Source organism: Fusarium phalaenopsidis (genome assembly GCF_050370095.1).
Source record: "Fusarium phalaenopsidis strain FUZ10S chromosome Unknown contig_32298, whole genome shotgun sequence".
Taxonomy (NCBI): domain Eukaryota; kingdom Fungi; phylum Ascomycota; class Sordariomycetes; order Hypocreales; family Nectriaceae; genus Fusarium; species Fusarium phalaenopsidis.
In genome coordinates, this window is record NW_028145407.1 from 315,124 (window position 1) to 340,342 (window position 25,219).

The window sequence follows — 25,219 nt, forward strand, 5'->3', positions numbered from 1 at the left end:
GGCATCAAACTCCCAAACTGGCACTGGTCGACCGGGGGGTAGAGGCTTGGCCCATCCCCTCCTCCGGGCGACTCCTCCAGCCAGTAGCAACCCCTGTGTCTTCATTCATCTGCCATGAATTAATTGAATTCCCATCGTGTGCCCCTCGCATTTGCATTTGTAGCCCTGCTCGCCCGCTGCTTCATCAGGCTCATGCCTGGGTATCATCCCGGTCCCGCAACCGTTCGCCAAAGCTTGTCGCGGCTTTGCCGACCGTGCCTCCAGCCTACGTTGAACAAGTGTCCAGGTGGTTGACGACAAGTTGGAAAGTTCCAGACCAGACGCAACCGCTGTGGCACTCTGCCGCCGTTGCAGTAGGTATGTAACGCTGTATCATCTAGACTTGCCCTCTGAAGCAAGACGATGAGGCCTCTTGGGTTCTGGGCTACGCTTGACAAAAGGTACTGAACCTTATTGATTGAGGCGTCACCACGCCTGTGCCTGTGCCTGTGCCTGTGCCTGTGCCTGTGCCTCCAGTCTAGAATGCGCCCCAAACATCACCTCTCAAGTCTGACAGCTCCTCTGGGCCATCTTGCCGTCTCCGTTGCTGCACAAGTTTCGAATTTTCGGGATGGACATGTACATGAAGGCAAAGACATTGCCAGGGTAACTCGAAGCGATGCCTCTCATCCATCGCGACAGCCAGCGGTTGGTTGGTGATTGGTGGAACACAACGCTACATCTGATGGGGCTGTAGCAATCCCACGTCCTCGGGACTGGCCCCGGAGAAGTCCACTTTGCGTGAAGCCGTCTTGAAGTTACATCCTTCAGTCTCCTGAAAGATGGGGCTACTAGCCATATGACAAAGGGATGATCTTTCCAATTGCCGTTTCTCGGTCACTTCGGGGACAGGGGCAGGGGATATCAGCGTTCAGGTGAGCGGACAAGCAAACATAGTTGAGATTGCGATACACAACAACGTGCCTATCAGCTTTGAAAGCGAGGGTCTCGACAGACAGGGGGAAAACAAGCTTATTGTAGCGTTGGGAGCAAGCTGGTGACCTGCAGCTCGACCCAGGTACAGGCCTATTGTAGTAGAAGAGCATTGATACTAGTTCGGAGATGCTACGAAAGGACTACCACCCTCGTCACTGTATTGTTTACAGCTATCTTTAATACGTCTTTCTGAAGCTTTTGGGTTGGTGTTAAAACTTTCCTGACAGCTTGAGGTTCCGCCATGAGATAACGATGAATCAAGGTATTTGGGCAGTTGCCGGCAGGCTGTTTGCCAACGTATAAGGCCCAGTTTGTGCAGAAAGCTACAAACTTGCTTGTCACTCAACAAAGCATGCGGCTGTTGGATCATAGCAAGCTTCAGACAATCCGTTTCCAAGCCTCGCTATGAGAGCAGGTAACTGTGTCAGTTGCAACTCGACGTCACCAACTCCCAGTGTTTCCGTCCTGGTCGAGAGAAAAGAACAAAGAAACCGTCACCCATTCTCACTGAAACTCCTATCAGGGCAAACTGAGAATGTCCATGCGCCCACCATGTCGTTGCGGGGATGCTCCAAACAAAGAATTGGTTTCTTTGTTCTCTGAATAGCCTCCCATGTGCCAAGCCACCCTCAAAAGACATCATGCTAATTCTGGATCCTTTGAAAGAAACACAGGCTTTAGTACTGGTATAAGACCAAAGTATCACGTTTATTTCTTTCATCCGCGACCTTCTTTTGTTCTCATGTTCACTCCTCACCTCCCTCTCTGAAGTTGCACAGTCCGCCCTGAAACCATCACTACTCACCTCTGCAGTCGCAATGTCATCTTCAGAAGACTCCTCGGATGAGGAAAGACATGAGCAGACATGCCCCGTCCATCCTCTACACATTCCTGCTAACAACTATGCGACCGCCTACAAGTCTACCTGGACTCTCCCCAACTCAGGCATGTTGGAACCCGAGGACATCGCCCTCCTCCAGCATGTCAACTGCTCCTATCTCTCGTCCGGGCGCGCTCCTACTCTGCTGGCTCTCAAACAGCATGCTCAGTGCCTCACCAACCTTATCCGCAAGCTCACTCCGACACTTAGCGGATGCGCCTTGGATATTTTTGGGGAGGAGCAAGATGATTACGGCGGGTTCAAGGACCAGGCCTTTGACTGGTTGGCTTACCTAGACAAACCCTACGAAAACGATGATGTTTCACATCACGAACCCCTCTGGGCTCTTGCAAATACTGTCAAGGAGCAGTCTGAGATGAATGGTATCGTCCATCACTGTCCTTTGACTAGAGTCCCTAACACGGGCTCTTCTGCCAAGCAGGGGGCTACCCGTCGTCCCTACATGACGCATCATGACCTCGTCATGCACGCCAACGAGTGTCTTGAGATTCTTGACCACGAGTACTCCTCCACTGGTGGCCTCATGTCTCTTCTTCCCACCGGCGTAGATGGCGACACAGATGAGGATCGAGTCCATTTCACGGCCGATGAGCTCGCCGGCGCTCGCAACACTCTTCTCGGCCAGTGGCTTCTTCATCACCAGCATCTCGTCGGCCGCATGCACGAACTTGAAATAAGCTACGCCAACGCCCTTGATATCCTTGGTAACGAGGCTGAGGTCCCGCTCCAGCTGATGAGTCGCGAAGGCGTCGACGGCATCTCAGGGGGTCGAGAGGTCGCATACCCACAGGACAAGTTCGTTCTGGCCAATATTGGCGACGATATCACGGGATACATCCACCGGATGATTGACGTGGCCGAGGCCCAGATCGAGCAGAAGGAAAAGATCTGGAGAGCCAGCGGTGTTAGCGGCGAGCGCATGTGGATGGAAGAAAGAGGAGGCAAAGTCTACGCTCGAGGTATCGTGCCCGTCGACCTTTTGACTCGCTTCTACCGCATCAAAGGCAAAGGTCACAAGTCTCCCCTCTTTGTGATTCCAGCCGCCGAACAGCACCCGGGTGTCCAGCAGACGCGGCGCATAGAGGAGCGCCCGACGCTTGTGTCTGTCGTGACGCCGACCTGGCCTGAGCGCGTGTCTGAATGGGAGACCAAGCAGAAAGCCAAACTAGAGGAGGCGTCGCAGATGGACGCGCAGAACCAAGTTCTCATACGCGACAGGGTCGAACTGCAGGATATGCTGGCCGTCAAGGATGCTGAGCTGCGTCGACAGAGGCTCGAGCTGTCGTTTCACGAGATGCGACTCTCTGAGGACGAGGCCGAGGTTAGAAAGGCACTCACCTCGCAGATCACGGAATATGAGGAGAAGATGGCAGAACTTAGATCTGTGTTGCCGAGCAAGTATCACAGTCTGTTGGATGTGGACACGGAGCTGGGAGAGGAGGCTTAGAAGGTCCAGGCACGTACAGAGGGATGATGAATGGGTCTGATGATTCATTTTTTGCAGAGTTATCTTCTGGTTATCTGTAGACTTTCTAAGCCAACAGAGAGTACAAGTAGGATGCCCATCTCTATCGCCATGTGACGCTTCATGCCCTATTTACAAGCAATGTCATCTATTACCCCAAGGTATACAAGACGAAGCACTTAGCAAAGTATCTCCAAGTTCAAAGTTTCCTCAAAGTTTCCAAGTAACGGGACAAAAAATATTACTCGGTTGGTCGAGGCTTTGGGGGAAAAGGTCCATGTGGACAGTTTGGAGTTGTCTCTTTGATCATGTCTGCCGCCTATCATTCTTCATTAGTTACTTTCCGCGGCATCACCGACCAAGACTCACTTTTTCAGCAATGGCATAGACAACGGCCTGGAGATGAGCCGAAGGGATCAGCGGCATGATGCTGGCGTCGGCAACACGCAGATTGCATGTTCCATACACTCTCAGCTCAGGGTCCACAACTCCTCCCATGTCTCGAGGCATCATGGCGACAGTTCCAGATGGATGCCTCTCAGTGGTGAGTCCTCTTAGAACCTCTCGCATCAACTTGTCATGATCTGTCGTGTTGAACGCCGTGTACGGCTGCGGCATGAGTTCCTTCATGGCCCTTGTCTCGATAAGCTTCATGTTTAGCTGAAGTCCAAGGACAATGATCTCGCAGTCGATGGGGTCGGAGCAGTATCGTGGGTCGAGAAGAGGTGGATCAAAGATTGACGGGGTTGAAGGCCGGACAGTACCTCGGGAAAAGGTCTTTTGGGCAGCGACAGTAAGCTGGCCCCAGGAGTTGGCCATTGTCTCGAATATCCCCATGTCGTTACTGAGGGCTTGTTCTCGAAGAATCTGCTTCTGCGCTTCGTAGCCAATCTTGACTGATGGAGGGGCATCGTCAGGAACGGCCTCTTCTGAACTCTTGTCGTCGACGAAGTCTTCCTAGGAATCGGTGACGGACTGGAGGCTGGGAAACGCAACCGTGTTGATAAGAGGTGCTGTCCAGGGGCCTGAACACTGTTAGCCAATCCCATACTCGATATAGAATGCAGACAGACACGCCGGTTCTATTGTTAATGTACATGCGAGAGACCTGGTCATGTACTTCGCCAATGATTGCGTCACTTTTGAAGAGGGAAGAATTGCGGTCTGTCGATGGTCAGCCGGGCCGTGAAGAGGTAACGAGTCGCTTACAGTAGTAGGTAGCGTATATCATCGGGTGGTCCTGTAGATTGTATCCAATACCAGGCAAGTCGATCTCGACAGGAATATCGAGTGATTCAAGAATCTTGGCTGGTCCGATGCCCGAAACCTGAAGTAGAGTTGGAGAGAAGATGGCTCCAGCAGATACAATGACCTCTCTCTTGCAGACAACGGTTCTTTTCTTTGCCTTTTCATTCTCCGCAAACTGCACATAATGTCAGCTTATTCCAGGTCACTGAATAATATTGGATTTCTTACCTCTACGCCAGCGACACGCCGACTTCCCGTGAATCGGTTAAAGGGCTCCAAAATGAGGCGCGTAACAGTCTGTCCTGTAGCAACGTGAAGATTAGACCTGTGATTCGCCGAGCTGAAGTGAGCCTCTCTGGCATCTGATCTCGTTTGGTTGGTGGGATGCATGCTCGATGGGAGAAGCATTGCTCCTGCGGCCGTCCCGCTGTTTGGATCGTCAATGATGGGTATGCCAAGCTCTGAGAATCCTTCAAGAACATTTGCTACATCCAAGTCAGAAACAGTCGTTGAGTAAAGGCCTATAAGCAACTCACCGGATTGGCCGTAGAAGTATCTAGGATACGAGACGTGAACTGAGCCATTGTTTCCGTGCATAGACAAGTCGGGATGGATGCGAAGTGCATCGGCATCCTCCTTGTAGGCATTCGCCTTGAAGTTTTCCGACTATCGTGTGTTAGCTTTCTGCTCCATATAGTTCAATATTTCTTAAACACGCCTTCTTGAAGTAGGGAAGCATGGCATTCCAGGACCATCCTTTGTTGCCCAGCTTCTCCCAGCCATCGTAGTCAGAGGCAGGGCCCCTTGTCCAGCAAAGGCCGTTGAGGATCGAGCTTCCGCCAATAGCTTTTCCTTGAGGGATTTCCATGTACTGGTCGTTCAGGTAGGTTTGAGGTTCTGTGATTAGGCCCCATTCGTATTCGCTCCAGCCACCGTTGCCGATTACTCCTGGGACGGGGAGTAGGCCCTTGGGGATGGTGAGGTTTCTGGCATCGTCCCTAAGGAGAGGTTAGTTATGAGCGATGAAGCCTTGTGGATATCTATGTACAGAGGACCAGCCTCGAGGACGAGGACGGAAACTGCAGAGCGTCAGCCAGATTGTCCCACGTCAGCGATAGATATTGAGCTACCAGATGAGTTCTCAGAAAGACGGTTGGCAATAGTCAACCCAGCGGTACCTCCACCAACGATGATGTAGTCATAAACACTGCGCAGCGTATCATTCGCAGCGTCCGGGGTGAAATGAAGAGCTTCGGACCAAGGCAGAGCACACAAGGCCACGAAGACCAGGAGAAGGCCCCAAGCAGCCATGGTGATGATGAAGTGTGGTGAGTCGAGAAGAGCAAATCTCGAGATGCGAGCTTAAATATCCAAGAGCAAGAAATCAACATCAGTGAGTCATTGAAGCTACGAAGCGAAGTTGTGAACGCACAAGGCATTTGTTTGCAAAAAAAAAAAAGCATTCACCGAGATCCAGACTTGTTGGCAGTGGCAAACAGCTGCCAAGTCGGATCCAGGCATATACTCTTTTTTTGGTTTATACGTATTGTTACGAAGGCTCATATAGCTTATCTCAAGAGTAGATACTTAGGATATTAAACTAGTCATTTGATGCACGCTCACATTGTATATCTCAGCACGAGGATATTGCTGCGGCTCAGGACGCACTCCTTAGAGGATGCACTATACCTCGAGTCGTTGTCTGATACTTTAAACTATTACTAAGAAAATGAACATGACCATATATTCAAGACTGTTTGAGAAGAGCCTCGCTGGTATTCGGTCTACATTTGGGTAGTTCTGATCTCAGTTGATGCTGGAATACCCTGCTCATATTCCCTGCCATGTGCTTCTGATTGCAATATAGTTGAGCACCAAGGCAAATAACTCAAGTCAGGTAACAACACTTCTTTGCGTTTTCTCCAAAGGTGGTAAATAGCTTGTGATATATGTCTTGTCAGTTATGGCAGGGGTTCAACATAACTTGAAGGCCTAGGTGGTGTTGGTTCAGAACGCAATGACAGACAAACCATGGCCTTAATTTGGACTTTTCAGAAGACACCCCTAAATCAGTACATGCTAGCTAGGCAATCAGAATAATTCATTAAATTCTAATTCCTCGAATACAATTACAAGTCGGAACCAACTTCGAGGTGGACTCTGTCACACCAATGGTTCTCAAGCTGGGCTGCCGGGTGGTGGCATGGTCACACAACATGGGCTTCCAGAACAAGATACGAAGAAACCTACCTTTGCAACTAATCAGTCAAATTTGAGTCTAAGCATGCCGATTCAACGCTGCCAATGAATAACACTCTGGGCCTCCTGGACCTCGGACCCGTTCGGTGCATATACCCCAGTAAGAGATACCAACCTACCGCACAACTACATTACTAAGCTGCCTACAAGCATATCTTGAGTACGGCCGAGCGGCTTCAACTCAACGCCAATCATAGCAACGGCAATTGTCACGATCTCGAAACACTCGGCATCAACTCATGATGCTGTTTCTTTCGACGCGATGTGTCACCAGGAGCTTCCGGATACGTAGCCTGCCTGCAATTGGCCATCGCCGCTCTCTGCATCTGGCTCCTCCGTTCCTCCTCGACGACTACATCCCTCGGTATCAGACCCTCAGCTCGAGGGACGTGGTCAAGAAGCGCTCGCTGGCGTATGCCCACCTCCGCAAATGCAACCTCTGCCCCAGAGAGTGCGGCGTCAACCGGTACGAGAAGACGGGCATGTGCCTCATCGGGGAAAAGGTAAAGGTCAACACCATTGCCCCCCACTTTGGCGAAGGTCAGTGTCAGTGTGCGCTCTGTGCTTTTCTGGCTCCCTTGCGTTTGCTACATGTCATGCGCGGCGTGTCTGATTGTGTTGCTGACTCGTTGACAGAGCCCTGCATTCAAGGCCACAATGGTAGTGGTTCAGTCTTCATGAGCGGGTGTAACTTAAGGTGCATCTTCTGCCAGAACTTTGACATCTCTCACCAGCGCAACGGCATGGACCTTACACCCGAGGAGCTGGGAGACTGGTACATGAAGTTACAGGAGGTTGGCAACGTCCACAACATCAACATCGTCACTCCAGAGCATGTAGTGCCTCAGGTGGCGCTGAGCATCCTGCATGCCAGGGACCGTGGCTTGATGGTTCCAATCGTTTACAACACATCAAGCTTTGATTCTCTAGCCTCTCTCGAACTAATGGACGGGTTGGTCGACATCTACCTGGCCGACTTCAAGGTGTGGGAACCCACCACCTCCAAAAGGCTATTAAAGGCCGACGACTACGCCACTACGGCCAGGGAGAGCGTCAAGGCCATGCACGCCCAGGTCGGAGACTTGTGCTTCACTGGAGACGGTATCGCCAAGAGTGGGCTATTAGTCCGCCATCTTGTCATGCCAGGCAAGGAGGCTGAAGGGGCCGAGATCATGAGGTTCCTGGCCAAGGAGGTGTCCCGCGACTGCTTCGTCAACATCATGGAGCAGTACCACCCGGATGCGCACGTTGGAAAGAAGAAGCGAGGCAAGACTAAGGATGGCGAAGCCGACAATGAAGTGCGATACGCGGACATCAACCGCGCAGTCACCGATCAAGAGATCTCTTCGATCCGGAAGGCCGCCATGGATGCTGGGCTCTGGCGGTTCAACGACCCACCAAAACATGAAGGGTTTGCTATCTGAGAGGTAGGTTGTCTCTCGGTTGGGTTACACAGTGAGGGAATGAACCTTGCCGCGAGGCTTCAGAACCAAGCCAACTTCGGGGACTAAGAACGCCACCATCTGGCCAGAGCGACCCAGATGGCTTCTGCGGCTCATTCAAACTGTCAGAGGCAAACCGGGTGTCCAAACCTTTCAGGTCCCTGAACAGAAACCCAGTTCTATTCAGGATCTTATTTGTGTGGCACGGATCCAACGCCCCAGGAACAACCAACAACGAACGGCAACGCGCCCAACGCTAGGAATGGACGTTGGCAAAGAAAAGGTCTGGGCAAGGCCCGGATCTCGCTGAGTGCCCTTTGTCGGGACCGTTTCCGACTGACAAAGCGTCTGCCAACCCCTCGTCCCAATATAGCTTTCCTTACGTTGTCGGTGGCGGGAGAGATTGGTCAGGACGGCTAATATCTATCGGTTATGAGTGCCGATCATCTTGCACTAAGGACTCGATCATTATCGTTCTCATTATCAAGATCACGCTATCCATCAAGATGAACACGACATTTCCAGCCGTTCACAACATGGTACCACTACCATCCATCGCTGCCAGGATCACGCCGCCTCCTGAGGAGTTGAACCTTATTATCCCCAAGTCAGAGACACGCCCTGTTATTCCAGCATCACTTGGATGCATCACGCAGACACCATCTGGGTCGACAACTAGTCCTTCCACACGGAGGAGGGACCGAAGACGCTCGTCTAGTTCTCGTGCTCGTCCTCCCCGTGTTGATGTAAGACCTGTGCCCTACGCCAACTCGCACCTCATCTTCTCGCCACGGCCATACGAGAGCCTGTATGTGGAGCGAGCATACCTCACCAGCGCTCTCCAGCAACACTCTGGCCGTGCTGCAAACCTGATGAGGCAGTACTCCATCGTCGAGTCGCAGCTCCAGGGTCTTCCCGGAGACAAGGGCCGACGCAAACTACGCAAGCAGCTTGGCCTCCTCAAGTCAAGGATCAACGAGGCCTTTGAACAGGAGAGGGCCATCTTCTCTCGTCTCAGCGAACTCTACATGGAGGTTCAGAGCCGCGAGAGCTGGATGCAGATCGGGTACCAACAGCAGCAGGCGTGGTCCATGGAAAGCCCCAGCGTCGGCACCCCTTCCGTCTACAGCCCCATGTCCTACAGCCTTCCCACGCCTACTACGCCCCTAAATGGAGCATGCGCAGAGTTTGTCCCCATGGGCTACTTCAGCGATGTCCATCATCTGCCCATGTCCTCTCTGGGCCAGGAAGAGACCGAGGCGAGCCTTGGCCTGGAGACTGTTGACGAGGCCGGCGAGGATATCTTATGCAGACTTGATTCGCCCTGCGAAAGCGTTGAATCGGACACGACTCCCGCAACTCCAGTTGCAGCCGACGCCCCGATTGTCGAGACAACTCACTTGGAAGAGGCATCTGGTGATGTCCGCACCATGGCTGTCAGGAAGAGACGGTTCAGCCTCCCTTGTCTCCAGAACGCATGGCCCGAAACATAAGCCAAAGCAAGTGCTTTACTATGGTGTTCACAACATATGTTCGATACGACTATGCATTGGTACGAATACGCTCGGCATAAACATGTTTCAATATGTACAACGAGAAGCTTGAATATAATCAATGGAGCACAAAGCAACAAAGAACACTTCTGTATGTAAGACTAGGTCATCTTCATTATATCATTAATAGCATATCAGCATTAACATCAAACAATTGTATCCAGGCTGCTCATTTTTGGGTGAATGTATACCTACGTTTCTCAAAACCATGTCGCTAATATATCAATCTACCACCCCATTTGATCTTCTTTTTTTACGCAAACTCTCCAAATTGTCCGTCGTCAAACCCTAGATCCTTGGCCGACTGCTGTTTCTGCTGCTTCACGTCCTGAGAGCTCGGCGGAGGCGGCAGCGAGAAACCCTTTGCACCCCCAGGTCCCGGCGGCGGCGGCGGAAGCGCAAAGGATTGCAAGTCTCCCGAGCTGGATCCTCCCGCTGGCGAACTCTGCTGCTTCCGCCTGCCAAACTTGGAGCCGCCGAAGCTCACCGTAATGGTCTCTCCATCCTTGAGGCTGTAGTCCCGTTTCTCTTCCTCCTCCTTCTTGGCCGCTGGTCGACTTTGCTCGCCCTCCCAGCCGAGAGCTTTGCGCGCCTCCTGCAGGGCAATAGATAGATCGAATGCCTCACTGCGCTCCTCAAAACCAATACCCAACACCGCGCGCCTACCCTGCGGATCTCTCACCGTAAGAGCAAAGAATCGGCTACTATCCAGCACAGGCTCGACAACAGCGGCAGCGGTGTAAGGCGCAGCGGCAAACAGCTGCCCAGTAGAGGCGTCCTCGAGCACGGCGTCGACCTTGAGCTTGTTCTCGGACGAGGGTGACTCGTAGGCGGTCTCGAGGATGCGCAGCCGGGCGGTGAAGATGTGCCGCTTGGGATCGGCGGTCCAGGCACTGGCAGAGTAGCCCTTTGTAGACGTCAGGGGAGGGATGTTGTAGACGTGGACGGCGTTGGCGACGAAGAGGATGCGCTGGATGGCGTCGCTCGGGAGGGGAGTGCCTGTGGCGGGGTCTAGGAACTCCATTGAGGGTGTATTTTGAGGTGTTTGGAAAGGGAGGTGAAGAGGGAAAAGAGCTGCCTGGTGATGGATGCTAATGTGGTGTTGCGACGTCTAGGAGGGGCACACTCGGGTCGGTGGAGGGGCAAAGCGCGGGGCACCGCCATTTTACTGTAGGGTAGGCGAGTGGGTGATGAACCCTGCAGATGGCCAGACTCGAGCACGCTATAGAATGATGCGATTCAACTGGCTGGGCATGGAATTGAGGGTGGTCAATCACAACTACTCTCGAATTGGGTGTTGAATGCATGTATAATCTATCATCATGGTACCTACTACGCAGTATGGTGGCCATCTTTACAGGGAATACAGCGGCGTTCCCCTATCGTTCAGCGGTGTTATCGCTCGGCCCCGCTCCCCGCCGACCCCGCCAAGAGTGACGGGACTGGAGAGCTCTCACTGACTCACCAGCGTCAAAATCTCCCCCTCCACCAAATCCAGACTTGGGAATATCATCATCCGCTCATAGAAGAGACGGCGATACCCTCTCCACGACCAACAATGGCGACCGTCGAAGCAACCCGTGAGTTCATCCCTTCAATCCCTAGATGCCACTACCCGCTAATACTCTGTAGCCGCCGCTCCGGCTGAGCAGCAGGAGCAGCCATCTTCAACCTCGGACTTTGAGTGCGCCTCCCCAGCTCTTACACCTCCCTAACCTCGCTGACAACTTCCCCAGCATCGTGTCAACCTATCGCGGCCTCCTCGAATCAGACCCCCACCTCACCAAGCCCGTCGCCGCCATTGAGTCCCTCATCGCGCTGCTTAACGCCCACCCCTCGACGACAGTCTTTGAGACTCTTGAGATGGTCAAGGTCCACTCCGACCGTCTCAAGGACTCTGTCGCCAACCCCGTGCCCCTATCCGCCGGAACGGACCTCTTCTTGCAGTACCTCGTTTCGTCTCTACGCCAGCAGGACGGCAGCTTCGATGCGGTGCGACAGCATTTGCTCCGTAACGGCCGCCTCTTCGCGGCGAGGGCTAACGCCGCTCGTGAAGGTATTGCCGACGCGGGGTGGAGGCTCGTCCGCGAGGGGCAGTGCATTCTCACGCACGGTGCCTCACGATCAGTCGTGGGAATCCTGGAGCGCGCGGTGCAGGACCTCGGAGCTGCCAAGTTCAAGGTCATCTACGTCCGCGAGGAGACACGCGTGGAGGAGAGTGACCGCGTCGTCCGCGAGCTCCGTGAAAAGGGTATTCCAGTTGCCGAGATCGCAGAAGCCTCGGTTGCCTACGTCATGGGTCTGCTGCGGCAGGTCAACATGGTGATTGTCGGTGCCGAGGCCGTCACCTCCAACGGTGGCATCATTTCTCGTATGGGAACCCTGCAAATCTCCAAGTTGGCTGCCCAGGCTAGCGTGCCCTTTTATGTCGCTGTTGAGACGCACAAGTTTGCCCGCAAGTTTGTCATGGACCAGAGGGACATTGGATTCAAGCAGGACGTGCTCGATTTTTCCGTCAACACCAAGAGCAAGCAGCCCGTCGATGCTGTCGACTTTACAGTTGGTATCCCATCCTTTTACTCTTCTTTAGTTATCTGACAGATATATAGCCCCCTGATCTCATCTCCAAGCTCATCACAGAGAACGGGATTAAGCTTCCTGGCTACGTGTTTGAGCAGCTCCTCGATATCTACGGTAGCTTGAACAGCTGAGCGGCGCTGTTGACGCAGACAAAACAACGTCGCGCCCGCCCTCGGCCGAGACAGGCGCTCGTCCTCGGGAGATGAGTCCTGTTGAAGACCCAGGGTGGTCATCTCTAGCTCGCCGAGCCCTCATGATCACTCATGGTGTATCTCTATTGACCGCAAAGATTCAGCATCCAGGCAATGAAATGGCGTTCAGGATTAGTATAAGATTTGCTAGGGACTCTGGACAAAAGTTGGAGCTATTAATGTGCTATGTTTACGAGAAGGGGTACCAAGGGACGGTCATGGACATGAAAAAGGTACACCACATCAATCTTTTGGTAGAGGAGTTCAAAAGCCACACTCTCAGACTCAGGGGCCGATACTGGAACATAGATGATCAGAATACATTTGCTATCTCAAGTGAGTGACAATCTTCCTCTTCATCCCTAGGTACCTTAGGTATTGTGACAATCTGGACCTTGATAAAACACCGCCTTGAAAGAAACACCCCCAAAACAACCAACCGACTACTAAAACAGTCGTTTGTGACAAGGGAAACTCCAGGAACCTACTCCCCATACCTCACTACCCCTGCTCCTAAATCAAACTTAGATATCTCGAACAAGCCTGGCCCCAACCCACGCATAAGGGTAGTTCCTCTGATACCAGTTTACAAAGCTCGCCCGTCCCGCAATGCGCGGGTGCGTAGCCCACGAACCGCCCAGCACAATGTTGTGCTTGCCGTCAAAGAAGTCGGTTGTGTACAGAGGATATAGCGACATAGGCTTAAAGCCCTCGTATCGCTCGAGATTCGAGCTTGTCCACTCCCATACACCACCCATCTCAGACTGGCCGGCAAGCTTGTTGCCCTGGGACGTCACCGGCATGGGGTGCCAGTGCCGGAAACCGACGTTGGCGTCGGTCAGGTCAAGGAACAGCTCCAAGGAGCCGTCCTTGGCCGATTCGAAAGATTGCGAAGGTGGTGTCTCCTCGACGCCGTCATTGACAAGGTGACTATATGCATATGTGAGTATAGAACTAAGAAAGGCTCTGCAAGTTGCTTACCCATTAACTGCTGGCACCGTTTTTGAAAGGATCCGTTCCGCATCAGCCCTCTTCTGCTTGTTGACGTATGCGTAGATGCTCTTGGCCTCCTCAAAGGTAGGAATTCTTCCACCCATCCATGAGGCGCAACCAGAAAGCTCATCATACGAAGCAAAGACGGGCCAGTCTAGAGCGTACTTGAGGGGTACGAGCCCGTACACAGTTCGGACATACTTGCCCTCAAGAAACGAGTCGGGGATTTGGTTGCTAACATGGCCGTTCCCATTGGCATGTCCATTCGAGTGTCCGTTGGCGTGCCCATTAGAATGGCCGTTGGAATGGCCATTGGAGTGACCATTTGTATGGCCATTGCTATGACCGTTCGAGTGGCCATTGGTATAACCACCATTGGCACTCCCGTTCACTGTCTTGGATGGATCCCAAGACCACGACGCTGGTACGCTGTTGATCTTGGTATTGTATAGATATTGAGCGTACTGCAATGCAAGTTAGAGACATATGCGTGTACTGGTATTCTCACTTCATACCTCTTCGTTAGTGATGGGCCGCCCCTGAGCCTGAAAGGCGTGGACCTTTGTTTGCCGAGCTGGCTTCTCATTATCCCTGTAACGAATTAGCTTGACGAGATCATCAGTAGAAGAGATCTAACATACCAGCCAAAATGACCAGAAGTATCGGTACAATCCTCAGGATCATCCATGCCCAAGGTGATGGTTTGCTCAGGGACATTGAACCATTGGTTCGGCACTCTCGCCTCGTAAGCCTGCTTGGCCATCTTCTCAAAGTTAGGCTGTACTGTATGAGGCGGCGGTAGTGTCTTGTCGCTCTGTAGCATCATGTAGAGCAACGTCTCAATGTGCATCAGCTCATGTTCGAATCCGACCCAGATGGCCCTCGCAATGTGCCTAGGGATCTTGCTTGCACCATCTCTATATAGGGCCTTCACTCGGGATCGCACTCTTCCCTGATACTCTGTGATCTCTTCAACTGGAGGCCATTCATCAGGGATCTCAGAGTGCGTATGACATAGCTCGGGGTTGTCCACATCAGGGTCAATTCCGCGCTCAAAGATGGAATAATAGTAGGCGGGATCAGTTGGAGCTTGGCCCGTAGTCTTGGTCAACTGAATGTCAAGGAAGGTCGGAATGTGGCCGAGGTAAAAGATGCAAGCATTTCGAAGTTTGATGGGCTTCTCGTTGAGCTCCTCATGAGGAAGCATCCCCTGGGTCACTACGTCCCATGCCTTCCACAAGGCCTCCCAGTCTTGGACTGCGGGAAGCGGCTCGGCGGCATAGAGTGACGAGATCAAGCTGAAGGGCATGGCGGACTTTTGCAACATGTGAAGGCCTAGATAGGTAGTTGTTAGCATCCTTTCTGCCCAGTCTCTAAATATCTTGTTCTTGTTAACCCCCCCGTGTCATCTAACAAACAAGAGCTAGACTTGCTGACCCGGGCCACAAAGGGAAATACCAATATGCAGCCGTCGGATCACTGGATGCATGTCTTGTCTTGATTCGTGGGGTAGTCCGGGGTCATGCCATGCCATGCACAACCCCAGGGGCCTCAAAATCCAGTTTCCGGGGTGGGAATATTGATCACGAGGAGATGCGACCTACCATACTCGTCTCCCCGACTCCAACGACCCATCTCGGTCAGGCCTGACTGAGCCCAGAGCGTCCTCGTTTCCTCGTCTGAATACTTCAGGCTCTGCTCGATCTCAATTCGCTCATGCGGCATGACTCTTGATCCGAGGACATCGGTCGGGCGAGTGGGTGCAACAAAGGCTTGATGGCGGCCGCCTTCATCATCGTACACGTACTCGCCGATGACCCTCCATTCTTCCACCTTGAAGGCTTCCTCAGAAAGGAGTTGGTTGGCATGGGAAAGGCCGTTGAGGATGAATCTGTGTATTCTGTTAGTCCTGGAGAGCCGAGGTTGATTTATGATTGGCTTACTGATGGGTCAGCCCCTTGGAGTCTGTATAAAACTGTCGCATTAGCATTGCTCCCATGGCTGCTGCAAGTCATTACACACCGTTGTACGCATGGCTGAAACTTGGTTAGCGAGGCTGATTATGAGGCGACGGTTTCACTTACTAGACCTTGGCTGGGTTATTGCAGGCATCAACACCTACAATCATGGAATCTGAAGGTCGGAGAACGTCCGCAAATCCTCCCAAGAAAGACGCTGCTTCATCTCTGGAGAAATTGCCTGAGATGATGGAATTAGTGGATAAAGAATTCAAATTCTCGTCAAAAACATACCAATACTGGATCCTAGATGAAGAATACACTTGGAGCGCCCGGTGAGGGAGGGATGCTTGAGCCATTCCCGTCCGTCATCATATGTGCCCAGCAGGCCGTGACACGACACATACTTGAAGTCGGGGACTTGTGCGAGGGTCCGCTCGAGCTCTTTGCGAGAAAGATCCAATGCAAAGTACTGAATGGGCTTTGCGAGGTCCTCGAATGCTTGCAGAAGCAAACAAACCTTGCGTAGGTTCCTTGATCGTGTTAGAAGCGCGGTCGGCATACTGAGGGAATCAACTGACCCGCTTCCTAGCTCAATCACCATGGAGCCCTCAGGGATCTGCCTCGCAATCTCGGCGGATGACCGCTTCAACACCTCAATCTCATAGTTGGTCAAGTAATACTCATCCAGATACGTGATCTGGTTCAGTATAAGCAATGGTGAGCAGAACGGTCCCGGTGAAATCAACATACATCCTCAAAGAGCTGTAGCCCCCTCTCGTTGTATAAGAGGAGCGTGGGAAGCTTGCGGGGCCCATCTTCGGGGTTGAACTGGGAGATGATCTGATCTTTCAAGTTGATCTCGACATGCTCACCACGAATATCAATGATGTCTGGCAGCGCTGGTGATGGCTTGCTCACCGCGGGCCTTGCCCCTTGAAAGACGGCCGGAGACGCGTTGATGGAAGAAGGCATTGCAAAGCAAACGCAAATGACAACGAAACAGTGAGGACGCTTCAGATCGGAACGGGACGTGCTAGGGATGTGGATTGATGGGAGGTATTATATTTTATAACGCGCAACAAGAGCAAGAGCAGAGGCGCGTCCAAGGGCGTCGGCTTCGTCAGTAGTCCTCCCCTCCAACCCAGCTGCTCCGAGGTACCTGAGGATCTCTGCCTCCTGAGTGGAGAACATCTCGGACAACTCCTCATCCTTGGGGGCAAGGCGTCTGAGCCGAGCCAGCGGCCACGGCCAAACAACGCGGGGGGGCGCCACACTATCCTTAGTTCAGTGAATCGTCATGATACCGAAGGGGCAACGATGAGAGTCTGAGCCAGGAACAGCGGTCCACTTGGAGGCGGTACATGGAAGGCCGGCTGGGCGCCGAAGAAAGCAAATCCACCTCCGTTCCGCAAGTGTCGGAGCGGTGGGAGGTGGAATCATATCTTGCCGGGCCTCTCACGGTGAACCATTTCGAAATAAGTTTGTCATGGACTGCAGCTCCAAACTTGCAAGCATCAGCGCTTGTGGAGAGAGAGTGGGAGAGGTCGGGAGCTGGCAAATCAGGACGTCATGAGCATCACGCCCCACGCCCCACGCGCGTGGGAGGCGATGCTGGGAAGAGCTCACGAGGCCAGCTCCGAGGTATCAGGCTTGCGGGATGTTTGATATTTGGGGGTGAGCGTCGAGCTCCCTGAGAAGGGAGGGATCGATGGTACCGCGTCGTCTGGTTGGTGTCGGGTATTTAAGATGATCAATGGCGCTCGCGTTCGCTGTTGTGCATGGTGCTTCGGGACTTCAGCCTTATCTTGCGTGATAAAGGCGACTTACAGTTACCCCGGATATTCGAGATATGGGGGATCCGGGAGGTCGGTTCAGCTTGTATGGTACTGTACGCACGGTATCCCACATCCAGACCTCCTCATCTGCTCCAGCATCCCCGAAACCGACTGCACCATCTCCTGCAGAAGCCACGGTTACCTTGGCCGTCGTCCTCGCCGCACGCCCTGCCTGCGACATAAACCGGATTGTACGGGTCATGGACTGGAATCAAGTCGTCGTCCGAGGGTCGCACGTGGAACGGGGTTCGCCGATCTGGAGATAAGATTGCTCGTCCTCTTGGTTGTCGTGTGGTCGTGTAAGCTCCCCGCGAAGCTTCCGGCATGCCGACTGCAGACCCCTCTGTGCGCTCCTGGCCCATCCACTAGGGGTGCTTGATTTGGAAGCATCTGACAAGGGGTAAGCACTTCTGGGCTTGGTGACATGCATTTGCCCAGTCTTGGCAAGTCTGACTTGATGCCGACGTCATATGCTCTGTGCTGAGCTGAGCTCTTCTCGTTGGTTTCACAAGCTCAGCCAGAAGCTGTTGTGCAACCACGCAGCTCCCCGAGAATGGTGGGCGAGAGCGCCTGGAAGGAATGTAATCCCACGTCCAAGCGACCCGCCCGCATGGCCTCAGTTTCCTCGATGATCCGGCAGGTTTTGCCGACTGTATGCGTACCGGCCCGGCCTATGCTCGTGTGAGCAGTACCAAAACGCTGAGATGATTGTCAATTGCTGTCATCTTGTTCGTTGAAGCCGTTACCGTAAGCGCATCAATGGGTCGACACGGACGATGGAGTCAACTGTTGTGCATGCCTAGGTTGTATATCCCTGACCGCAGCGTGGGGGTGGCTATGAAAACAACTCAAAAGAAGGCTGGCTGGTTGTCTGTTTTTCTGGTTGAAGGAGGCAAGATGATCCATCCCATGGTTTGTCTGCCCGATTAGGTATCTCATCAGTTCCTGCCTGTTGGGGCAAGTCGACGAGCTCCTGCTTGTTAGCATTGTAGCATGGGTAGCTCCTACCTCTTGCTGTTCTTCTTTCACAACTTCCCAGACATCAATCTCCACCCTCAATCATCTATCTCATCCATTTAAACACCATACATATATACCCAGATCACTCCAAGGACCATGAAATCTTCGTTTTGGATGTCTCGCTAATTCAATCATGCCTCCAACGCCTCCCAATCCATGCATCTATTCGAACCAGCTTCCAAAATCCCAGCAGAATACCACACCACACATTTCTATTCCATCCCAATGCACCAATGCCCAATGCTTGCATTCATCCCGGTCATCACCAACTCCTCTGGTTTCCGGATTCCCATGACGAATTCGTTACATCTGTTTTGGTCGATATAGCCTCCCTGAGCCTTGTCTATCCAGAAACACCATCCCGTCGAGTCCTAGCCTGTTCAGGGGACCCCAAATCCCAACGAGCCTGCACCCGCAAACTCTTCCAAGTCATTCAATACCTTCCCGATTCGTTGCGACTCGATCATTTCAAGCTTCTCCATCGAAAATTCAGGAATACTTTGCTGGAAGATGCCTTCGTCAAGGCCTGGCAGTAGCAGTTGGCTTTCCGACAACGAAGAGGGCGGTTTGCCTGCATCGCCCATAGGAGCTGCCTTGGCAGATAGCCCTTCTCCTCGATGTTCCAAGACAACTGGGGGTGATTCAGCTAACCCAGATCGCAGTCCAGCTGAACTTCCCATGGCCGAAAATGACAATGCAGGGCTGATACTGGGACCGTGTGTGTAGTTCGACGCCCCTTGATGATCTTCTGGCACGCCCATCGAACGAAGAGGTTCCCAGCTGCTACCACGCGACCTGTCAGACCCTTCGTCATGTTGAGATCGATGTCCATCATCCGAGGGGGATTGAGGAGACGCTTTATCCGCTTTTGTGTACGACTCATCCAGACCAATATCGCCAACAGGCCGTATACTCAGTGGCCTAACCCCAAAAGATGGTTTGGACATGGGGTCAGCGTTGTGAGCTTGTTGATTGAACTGGCTCTTTGCATCCACAAAGTACTGGTTTAGTTCTTCCAGGTATGTCAAGTAATTTTGTGCCACCGGTAGATACTTCGTCAGCTTGCGCAGTGCCTGACAAGACGTCCTTGTTGTTGTGCCTTCAAGCATACTGGTGCCCTCATCCATGTCCCGTTCAATGCTTTCTGAAATTACCATTCGTTGTTGGATATCCATGATAGGAAATTGATGGGCGTATACGGCCATAAAGCCAGATAACCACACGGCAAACACGGTCAAGCATGATTGAGGAAGCTTGTCCTTGCAGATTTCAACCAAATCGAGGATATCCCGGGACGCTCGGAAGACATTGTCAGCAGCCTCTTCCCAAAACCGGTACCGTGCTGGATCTTGTGCACTCGCAAGGGGTCCTTGTGGTCTGCCACAGCGGATGGGCAGAAATGGAAGATACTCTCGGTTAAGGATGATTTGGCACACCGAAGATAGCATATGTAATGATACATATGTATTCGTAGCTTGGTGATTGTCATGGCGGTAATAGTTTTGGCGTGATAGCGTGAATGTGTTCGGGAGGTCCATATGAAACCGATCCAATCTCTCTCTCAGCTGGCGGAATGTCGATCGACTGTCCCACGGTGATGCGGTTTCTTGCGAGCGGCCGCCCGCCGTACTGTACTGGGAAATGTCGCTCCAGATCGCAACCAACTGCACAAATCGGCTCAAGGTACTGTCGTCGTTGACTTTTCGTAAAATAGATTCCTCCGGGCATCTCAGATATCCTGTGTAAACATCCAAAGCAAGGTCAAACGCCATCTCTGAGCATGGCAGTTGTATCCCAATGCTCTCCAGGGGGATGCTCATAGTCCGCTCGCTGCCGCAGGCCATTATGCGGTCAAGAACCAGACAACTATACATAGTACGTCTTCGAGACTCCCTTATAATCCCAATTTCAGATGACCTCGTTCGAGATTCATGGGTCACGGTGACTCGAGCTTCTCGAATCTTCATAATGTGGTCGTCGAGCCCAAGCTTGAGGAGTTTTGCCATCCGTATTGCAACACCAACATACATCCAAGCGCTAGAGTTGCTAAACGCATGGCGTTGACTCCACTCGAATAGTCCTAGCATCAGAAATGCCTGGACTCTTTCCACGGTGACAACGGTCATGGCTGTTCTCAGAGGACCAAGTGCAGTCGTGAGGGCATTGGCAAAGAACTCAGAGGCGGCTATCGGGTCGGGTTTGTGTTGTATTGCCCGTGGCCGCACGTTCCCACCTTGCTGACTTGACAGGTGTGTCACGTACTTGACGAGATCCGTATGAAAACGAGCCGTGAGGGTGAGGATACCAAGGAGGACCAGGTTCAACTCGGACGAATGGTGCTGTTTCTGGCCTTGTCTGCGACTCATTTTCTCCTTCAAAGTTGGTAGATGAATGAAAGACAGCTCCGTCGCGAAATGCTGCTTGTAGATGGCAAATAGCTGATCCCACAGTTCTATCGTTAGAAATGGATAGGTGAGGATCTCTTCAGCGTAGGCCGTGGATTTTTCGCTGTCCAAACCAGGCGCTTCGTCCATTTTCCTCGCCCTTTTTCTTTCGTGAGGGCCATCCTTCTCTTGCCTTCCGCTTGCCGGGGGTTCAGTTCTTTTGGGAGCAAGAGATGTGGCCTCCGGGTACTGGCACTGGTGGCCTCCCTTGATACAAGTATCGCAGGGACTGTTACCACCATCATTGTCGCACTTGATTTTCGATCTGCGGCATCTCAGACAAGCAATGCTAGATCTCATCGGCTGCCTCATTTTCGAAGTCTTCTTTCCTTCTCTGGCATTTGAGTGAGAAATAGGTCGATGATCGTCGGTATGGCCCCCCGTTGGCTCGAAACCGCCGACATCAGGCCTGGATTGTCCGTCTAGGAAACCAACCCGATGTGAGACCGGCGGAGTGGCCGAGGGGGCAGAAGAGAGCTCCTCGATTTTGCGCTTCGGAGTTGACTGATTCGAGGATGCGTTGGACAGCTCATCAGCCTCGGGGTCCGCAGGCGAAAGTATTGACTGAATGCGAAGTTGAGAAGCTATTTTGACGAGATTGGGCTCTGAACAAGAACCCTGTGTGTTATCAAAATTCAAGATAAGGAGGAACAATCCCCGGAGAAGTCACTGCCCGTTGAGTCAAAGTCGCCCGTGAAGACCACTGATCGAGTTGGAGAGCAGATGCGAAGCCCACAGTTGCTTGTCCAAGTATCGTAATCGGTGATCGAATGACTAAACCGATCAAATCAAGAACCTCCAGTTTTCGCTGAAGGAGGTTGCAAAATGGATCGAGCCAGTGTTGCGAGCCTGGATGATACAATCGACTGCCCAGTCTCTGAAGTGTACTGGACGGAGCGATCAAGTTCGAGGAAGGCTTCACCTGGTTCTGCTTTCATGAACGCATTGTGGCGACAGGAGGGTCAGATTTCCGGCAAAAGGCAACTGCTCTTGGCCGAGATCGTAGTTCAGTAACGTCGAAGGTAAGCCAAGGACAGAATTGTTCAAGAAGCCGATGAAAGGGAACCACAGGCGAAACTTCCGAGCCGACCGCTAGGTTCTCAGACCCGACTTATTAGTTGTCATGCCTGGTCCACCGCCTCCCGCTTATTTGCCTACTGTGCTCGGCATGTACCAAGCTTCAGACCTCATAGCACGTTGGCTACAATGCGCACGCCCTCCTGGTCTCTCTAGGTACCTCAAGATGGCAAACCTTGGCGAGTAATCTGCATGCCAGGCGTGTGGGAGAGCTGGGTAAGGGGATAGGAGCCACTAACGAAGCGATCCATCTTGCCTCCGATGGTTGACCCCACAGTAGAAACCAACAGAGCTCAATTTGAAGTCCGCACGTCTCTGCCGTGCCGCTTCCTTGTGTGCGCCGAAGGGCGTGGCTAGTTAGACCAGTTCGTCCGTTGATGCCGTGGCCGTGGCAGCAGGGAAGTCTGGTCCCTGAGCAGGGGCTGGCGGTGTCCACCACGCGGGTAGGTCCCGCAGCTCGGTGGGCATGGTGAGCGCGAGATGTGTCCAGACATCACGGCCCAAACAATGGCCCATGCTCGCTTTTTGGGTTGGTCAACGGTACGGGAGGGAATGCCAGCCGGCTAGATCCAAGGCCTAACTTGGTAGAAGATGTTAACCAACCAAATCACCCGCAAATAGATTAAGCAGCTCGTATGATCGCTGCACAATAGCTGTTGCTTTCTCAACGAAGACGACGGCAACATATCCAAAACTGCCAGCCACGAGGTCGAAAGTGGTCGTGCCATCGGGAGGCCAACCGACGCCTCATCCGACGACCACGCCTCGGTGTGAGTAAACCAACCACGCTGAGCAAGGCATCCGATGCCGCAATAGCATGAGCCACTACGTAATGATGGGGTAAAACGTACCAGCTATCGTTACGAAGAGCCTCTGTCCTGTGGTCAAATCTGGGGCTGACTTGAGTTTTGACACCCCTCGGTGCAATATCCGAGGCCGCCGCCGGCCGTTTTCCCCAGCGTTCCGGTGGGGGTTGATTCTCCTAACTAATTGACGTGCACTGGGCGGGCCCCAAGATCGACTCTCAACCTTTTCCGAGCATGGAGAAGGGAACCTGGGAGACTAGGAGCAGACAAGACGTGCAGTAGTGGACGCATCAGCGTGTATCCATACTTCCTTTTCCAGCAACCATGCAGTCATGACGGCAGGCAGAGATGAGAGTCGGGTGCTCAATCGCCTTGGCGTTGAGAGCCAAGAGATGCTCGTACTCCCAACTTGTGCGTCATTGTATCCCTACTACGGACAACGTAGTAATGAGGGATTGACTCGTGGTGATGAAATCAGGAACCATTCTATGAACGGCCCTACGAGGACTCCCCATTCGGAAACGCCAAGGACAGCCAGGGGACCGACAGGCATGCGGAAGAGGGCGTTGTCATTAGTTTCCTTGGCGATCGTGCAGTTGTCCAACTGAGCTCGGGCCTTGATAGAGCGACTGACGAAAGGATTGTCAGACAGTCGGTTTGGGTATGCATGTAATAGGGCTGCATGTAAGTTGTCGCTGATGTTTGGTTGGGGTTTCCGCCAGGAGCAACGCCGTGACCTGAGCATCTCAGGCGATCGGATGGCACAGCATTTGCAGAGCTTCACACTCTTCTCCAGCGACATCGGCGAGTTTCTAGCCTCGATTATGTGGATGGGACAGATACCAGATGGATACATCGAGATTATGTGGAACCTGTTAGTGGCACGATTCTGACCAAAAGCATGGACCCGCGTGGGCTTCGCCCAGAGCTCTCCCAGTACAATTCGAGGCCAGCGAAAGGTCAAATGGTGGTTGAAGCGTCGGGACGCAATGCAATAACACGATGCAAAAGGGAAGGGCATATTCGATCATCAGAGACATCGTTGCTCATGCTGTGTCGGATGGTGCACCGTAGCGCGCAGTCCAGTCATGGTGCAAGGAGCTGCAACCGGCAGCTAAAGTGAGAGCGGCGGCAACTGCAAGAATGCATATGTAACATAGCCAACCATAACTAGGAGAAGTCAAAAGATGGGTCCTGGTTCCGAAAAACTGGTAAATAAATGAATCCTCAGTGAAGTTGTAATTGTTTGATAAAAAGTTCCATCGATGATCAGGGCCCATCATTTTACGGAGACACACGTGGTTCATGACCGCGCCTGTCTCCTTTTAGAAAGGATCAATTCTTGGAGGAAGGCACGAATGAAGCTAAAAAAGCCTTCGAGGAAGGTCAAAGGAGAGCGTTTACAACTTCATTAATAACATCACGGGCATCCATCCAATTTACAGCAATCTACCCAGTTTCTACGCGGCAGCTGACTGTCGCGTCCCTGGTTTATGGATCCATGGATCCCAGGTGACTCCATCGTCTTCCGTTTTTCCATTTCTTTCGCATCATGGATCTCTCCTTGAGATGTTCTCATAACCCCCTACGGTCATGATGACAATCCACTTCCTGGAAGGCCACCACCCATCTCGGCTGAATAGCCAGAACCGCCAGAGCCTTGTCGACAACAGACAACGACTAGCATCCAACTCGAAGCGAAAAGTTACCTCATGGTGAACCCCCACAGCCTCCCCAACTCCCACGGGTATGCCGAGGATAGATCCCTGTATCCCGCCTCTACGACAGCATGCAGTGACATGTTGGTATGGACATGGACCCGACCGAGAGCGCCAAGCTGACCCCGAGCGGGCTGGCTGCCACCGAGCAAACTATAACAGGAATGGCCGTTTAAGCTTAACTGCTTCGCCCTGCCGCACACGCAATCCCAAGCTGCTCAGCTTGCCAGGTCAACAACTTTTTTGTTGATTTTTTTCAAGACACCGCAAGAAAAGAAGGGTCTCGATGCACATTACGTACGTGATCAACTTTGACAGAGATGGTGCCAGAACCAGCACCTCGACATTATTCGCTCGTATTCCGGTGGCGGCACCCTCGATGGATTGCGCCCACCAATGAATGACGTCGCCCCCTCCCAGAGGCCTCACAACTCGCAGCTCACCACACGCATAAGCGCCGACAGGCGCCCTACTGCTTGACCATGATGGATATTTTGCGACCAACGTCCCCGTTGCGACAATTTCGTCCCCATCTCTCGAATAGACCGCCTGCAACAGCCGCCGTATTATAAGCTATTTCCTTAACAGTTTAACGCATTGCTGCTGTGTTGCCGCGCATCGCGCTTGTCAGGCACCATCTCTGGCCTGAGCGCCGTCATAAAACCAACCCCTCCATCTCTAACTTCGCGAGTTCCAAGCTTGGGACACTCTCCTACCCCTTCCTTGTTTTTAACCACCTGTCCCTTCTCCC

The 25,219-nt window shown here is 52.7% G+C and overlaps 7 protein-coding genes across 7 annotated transcripts; 4 read left to right on the forward strand and 3 right to left on the reverse strand.

The window, feature by feature from the left end:
* Positions 1 to 1,793: 1,793 nt before the first annotated feature.
* Positions 1,794 to 3,323, forward strand: LRP88_06688 (uncharacterized protein; the record flags this gene model as incomplete). The annotated part of the gene is made up of 1 exon (XM_083243226.1): positions 1,794 to 3,323. The coding sequence occupies one exon, from the start codon at positions 1,794 to 1,796 to the stop codon at positions 3,321 to 3,323; it is 1,530 nt and encodes a 509-aa protein (XP_083100450.1).
* A 369-nt stretch (positions 3,324 to 3,692) lies between these two features.
* On the reverse strand, positions 3,693 to 5,900 carry LRP88_06689 (GMC oxidoreductase-domain-containing protein; the record flags this gene model as incomplete). The annotated part of the gene is made up of 7 exons (XM_083243227.1): positions 3,693 to 4,294; positions 4,551 to 4,764; positions 4,818 to 5,074; positions 5,126 to 5,145; positions 5,306 to 5,587; positions 5,638 to 5,668; positions 5,720 to 5,900. 7 exons carry the CDS (start codon positions 5,898 to 5,900, stop codon positions 3,693 to 3,695), a joined length of 1,587 nt encoding a protein of 528 aa, XP_083100451.1.
* Positions 5,901 to 7,090: 1,190 nt separating this feature from the next.
* On the forward strand, positions 7,091 to 8,272 carry LRP88_06690 (uncharacterized protein; the record flags this gene model as incomplete). Its single annotated transcript, XM_083243228.1, has 2 exons — positions 7,091 to 7,388; positions 7,485 to 8,272. 2 exons carry the CDS (start codon positions 7,091 to 7,093, stop codon positions 8,270 to 8,272), a joined length of 1,086 nt encoding a protein of 361 aa, XP_083100452.1.
* Positions 8,273 to 8,796: 524 nt separating this feature from the next.
* On the forward strand, positions 8,797 to 9,783 carry LRP88_06691 (uncharacterized protein; the record flags this gene model as incomplete). The annotated part of the gene is made up of 1 exon (XM_083243229.1): positions 8,797 to 9,783. One exon carries the CDS (start codon positions 8,797 to 8,799, stop codon positions 9,781 to 9,783), a length of 987 nt encoding a protein of 328 aa, XP_083100453.1.
* Positions 9,784 to 10,096: 313 nt separating this feature from the next.
* Positions 10,097 to 10,867, reverse strand: LRP88_06692 (adaptin-ear-binding coat-associated family protein; the record flags this gene model as incomplete). The annotated part of the gene is made up of 1 exon (XM_083243230.1): positions 10,097 to 10,867. The coding sequence occupies one exon, from the start codon at positions 10,865 to 10,867 to the stop codon at positions 10,097 to 10,099; it is 771 nt and encodes a 256-aa protein (XP_083100454.1).
* Positions 10,868 to 11,401: 534 nt separating this feature from the next.
* LRP88_06693 (translation initiation factor eIF2B subunit alpha) lies at positions 11,402 to 12,554 on the forward strand (the record flags this gene model as incomplete). Its single annotated transcript, XM_083243231.1, has 4 exons — positions 11,402 to 11,423; positions 11,476 to 11,527; positions 11,580 to 12,402; positions 12,453 to 12,554. The coding sequence occupies 4 exons, from the start codon at positions 11,402 to 11,404 to the stop codon at positions 12,552 to 12,554; spliced, it is 999 nt and encodes a 332-aa protein (XP_083100455.1).
* A 584-nt stretch (positions 12,555 to 13,138) lies between these two features.
* On the reverse strand, positions 13,139 to 16,540 carry LRP88_06694 (C-type lectin protein; the record flags this gene model as incomplete). Its single annotated transcript, XM_083243232.1, has 11 exons — positions 13,139 to 13,544; positions 13,596 to 14,071; positions 14,123 to 14,198; positions 14,249 to 14,942; positions 15,212 to 15,498; positions 15,551 to 15,572; positions 15,630 to 15,643; positions 15,692 to 15,806; positions 15,860 to 16,098; positions 16,147 to 16,265; positions 16,319 to 16,540. 11 exons carry the CDS (start codon positions 16,538 to 16,540, stop codon positions 13,139 to 13,141), a joined length of 2,670 nt encoding a protein of 889 aa, XP_083100456.1.
* Positions 16,541 to 25,219: the final 8,679 nt, after the last annotated feature.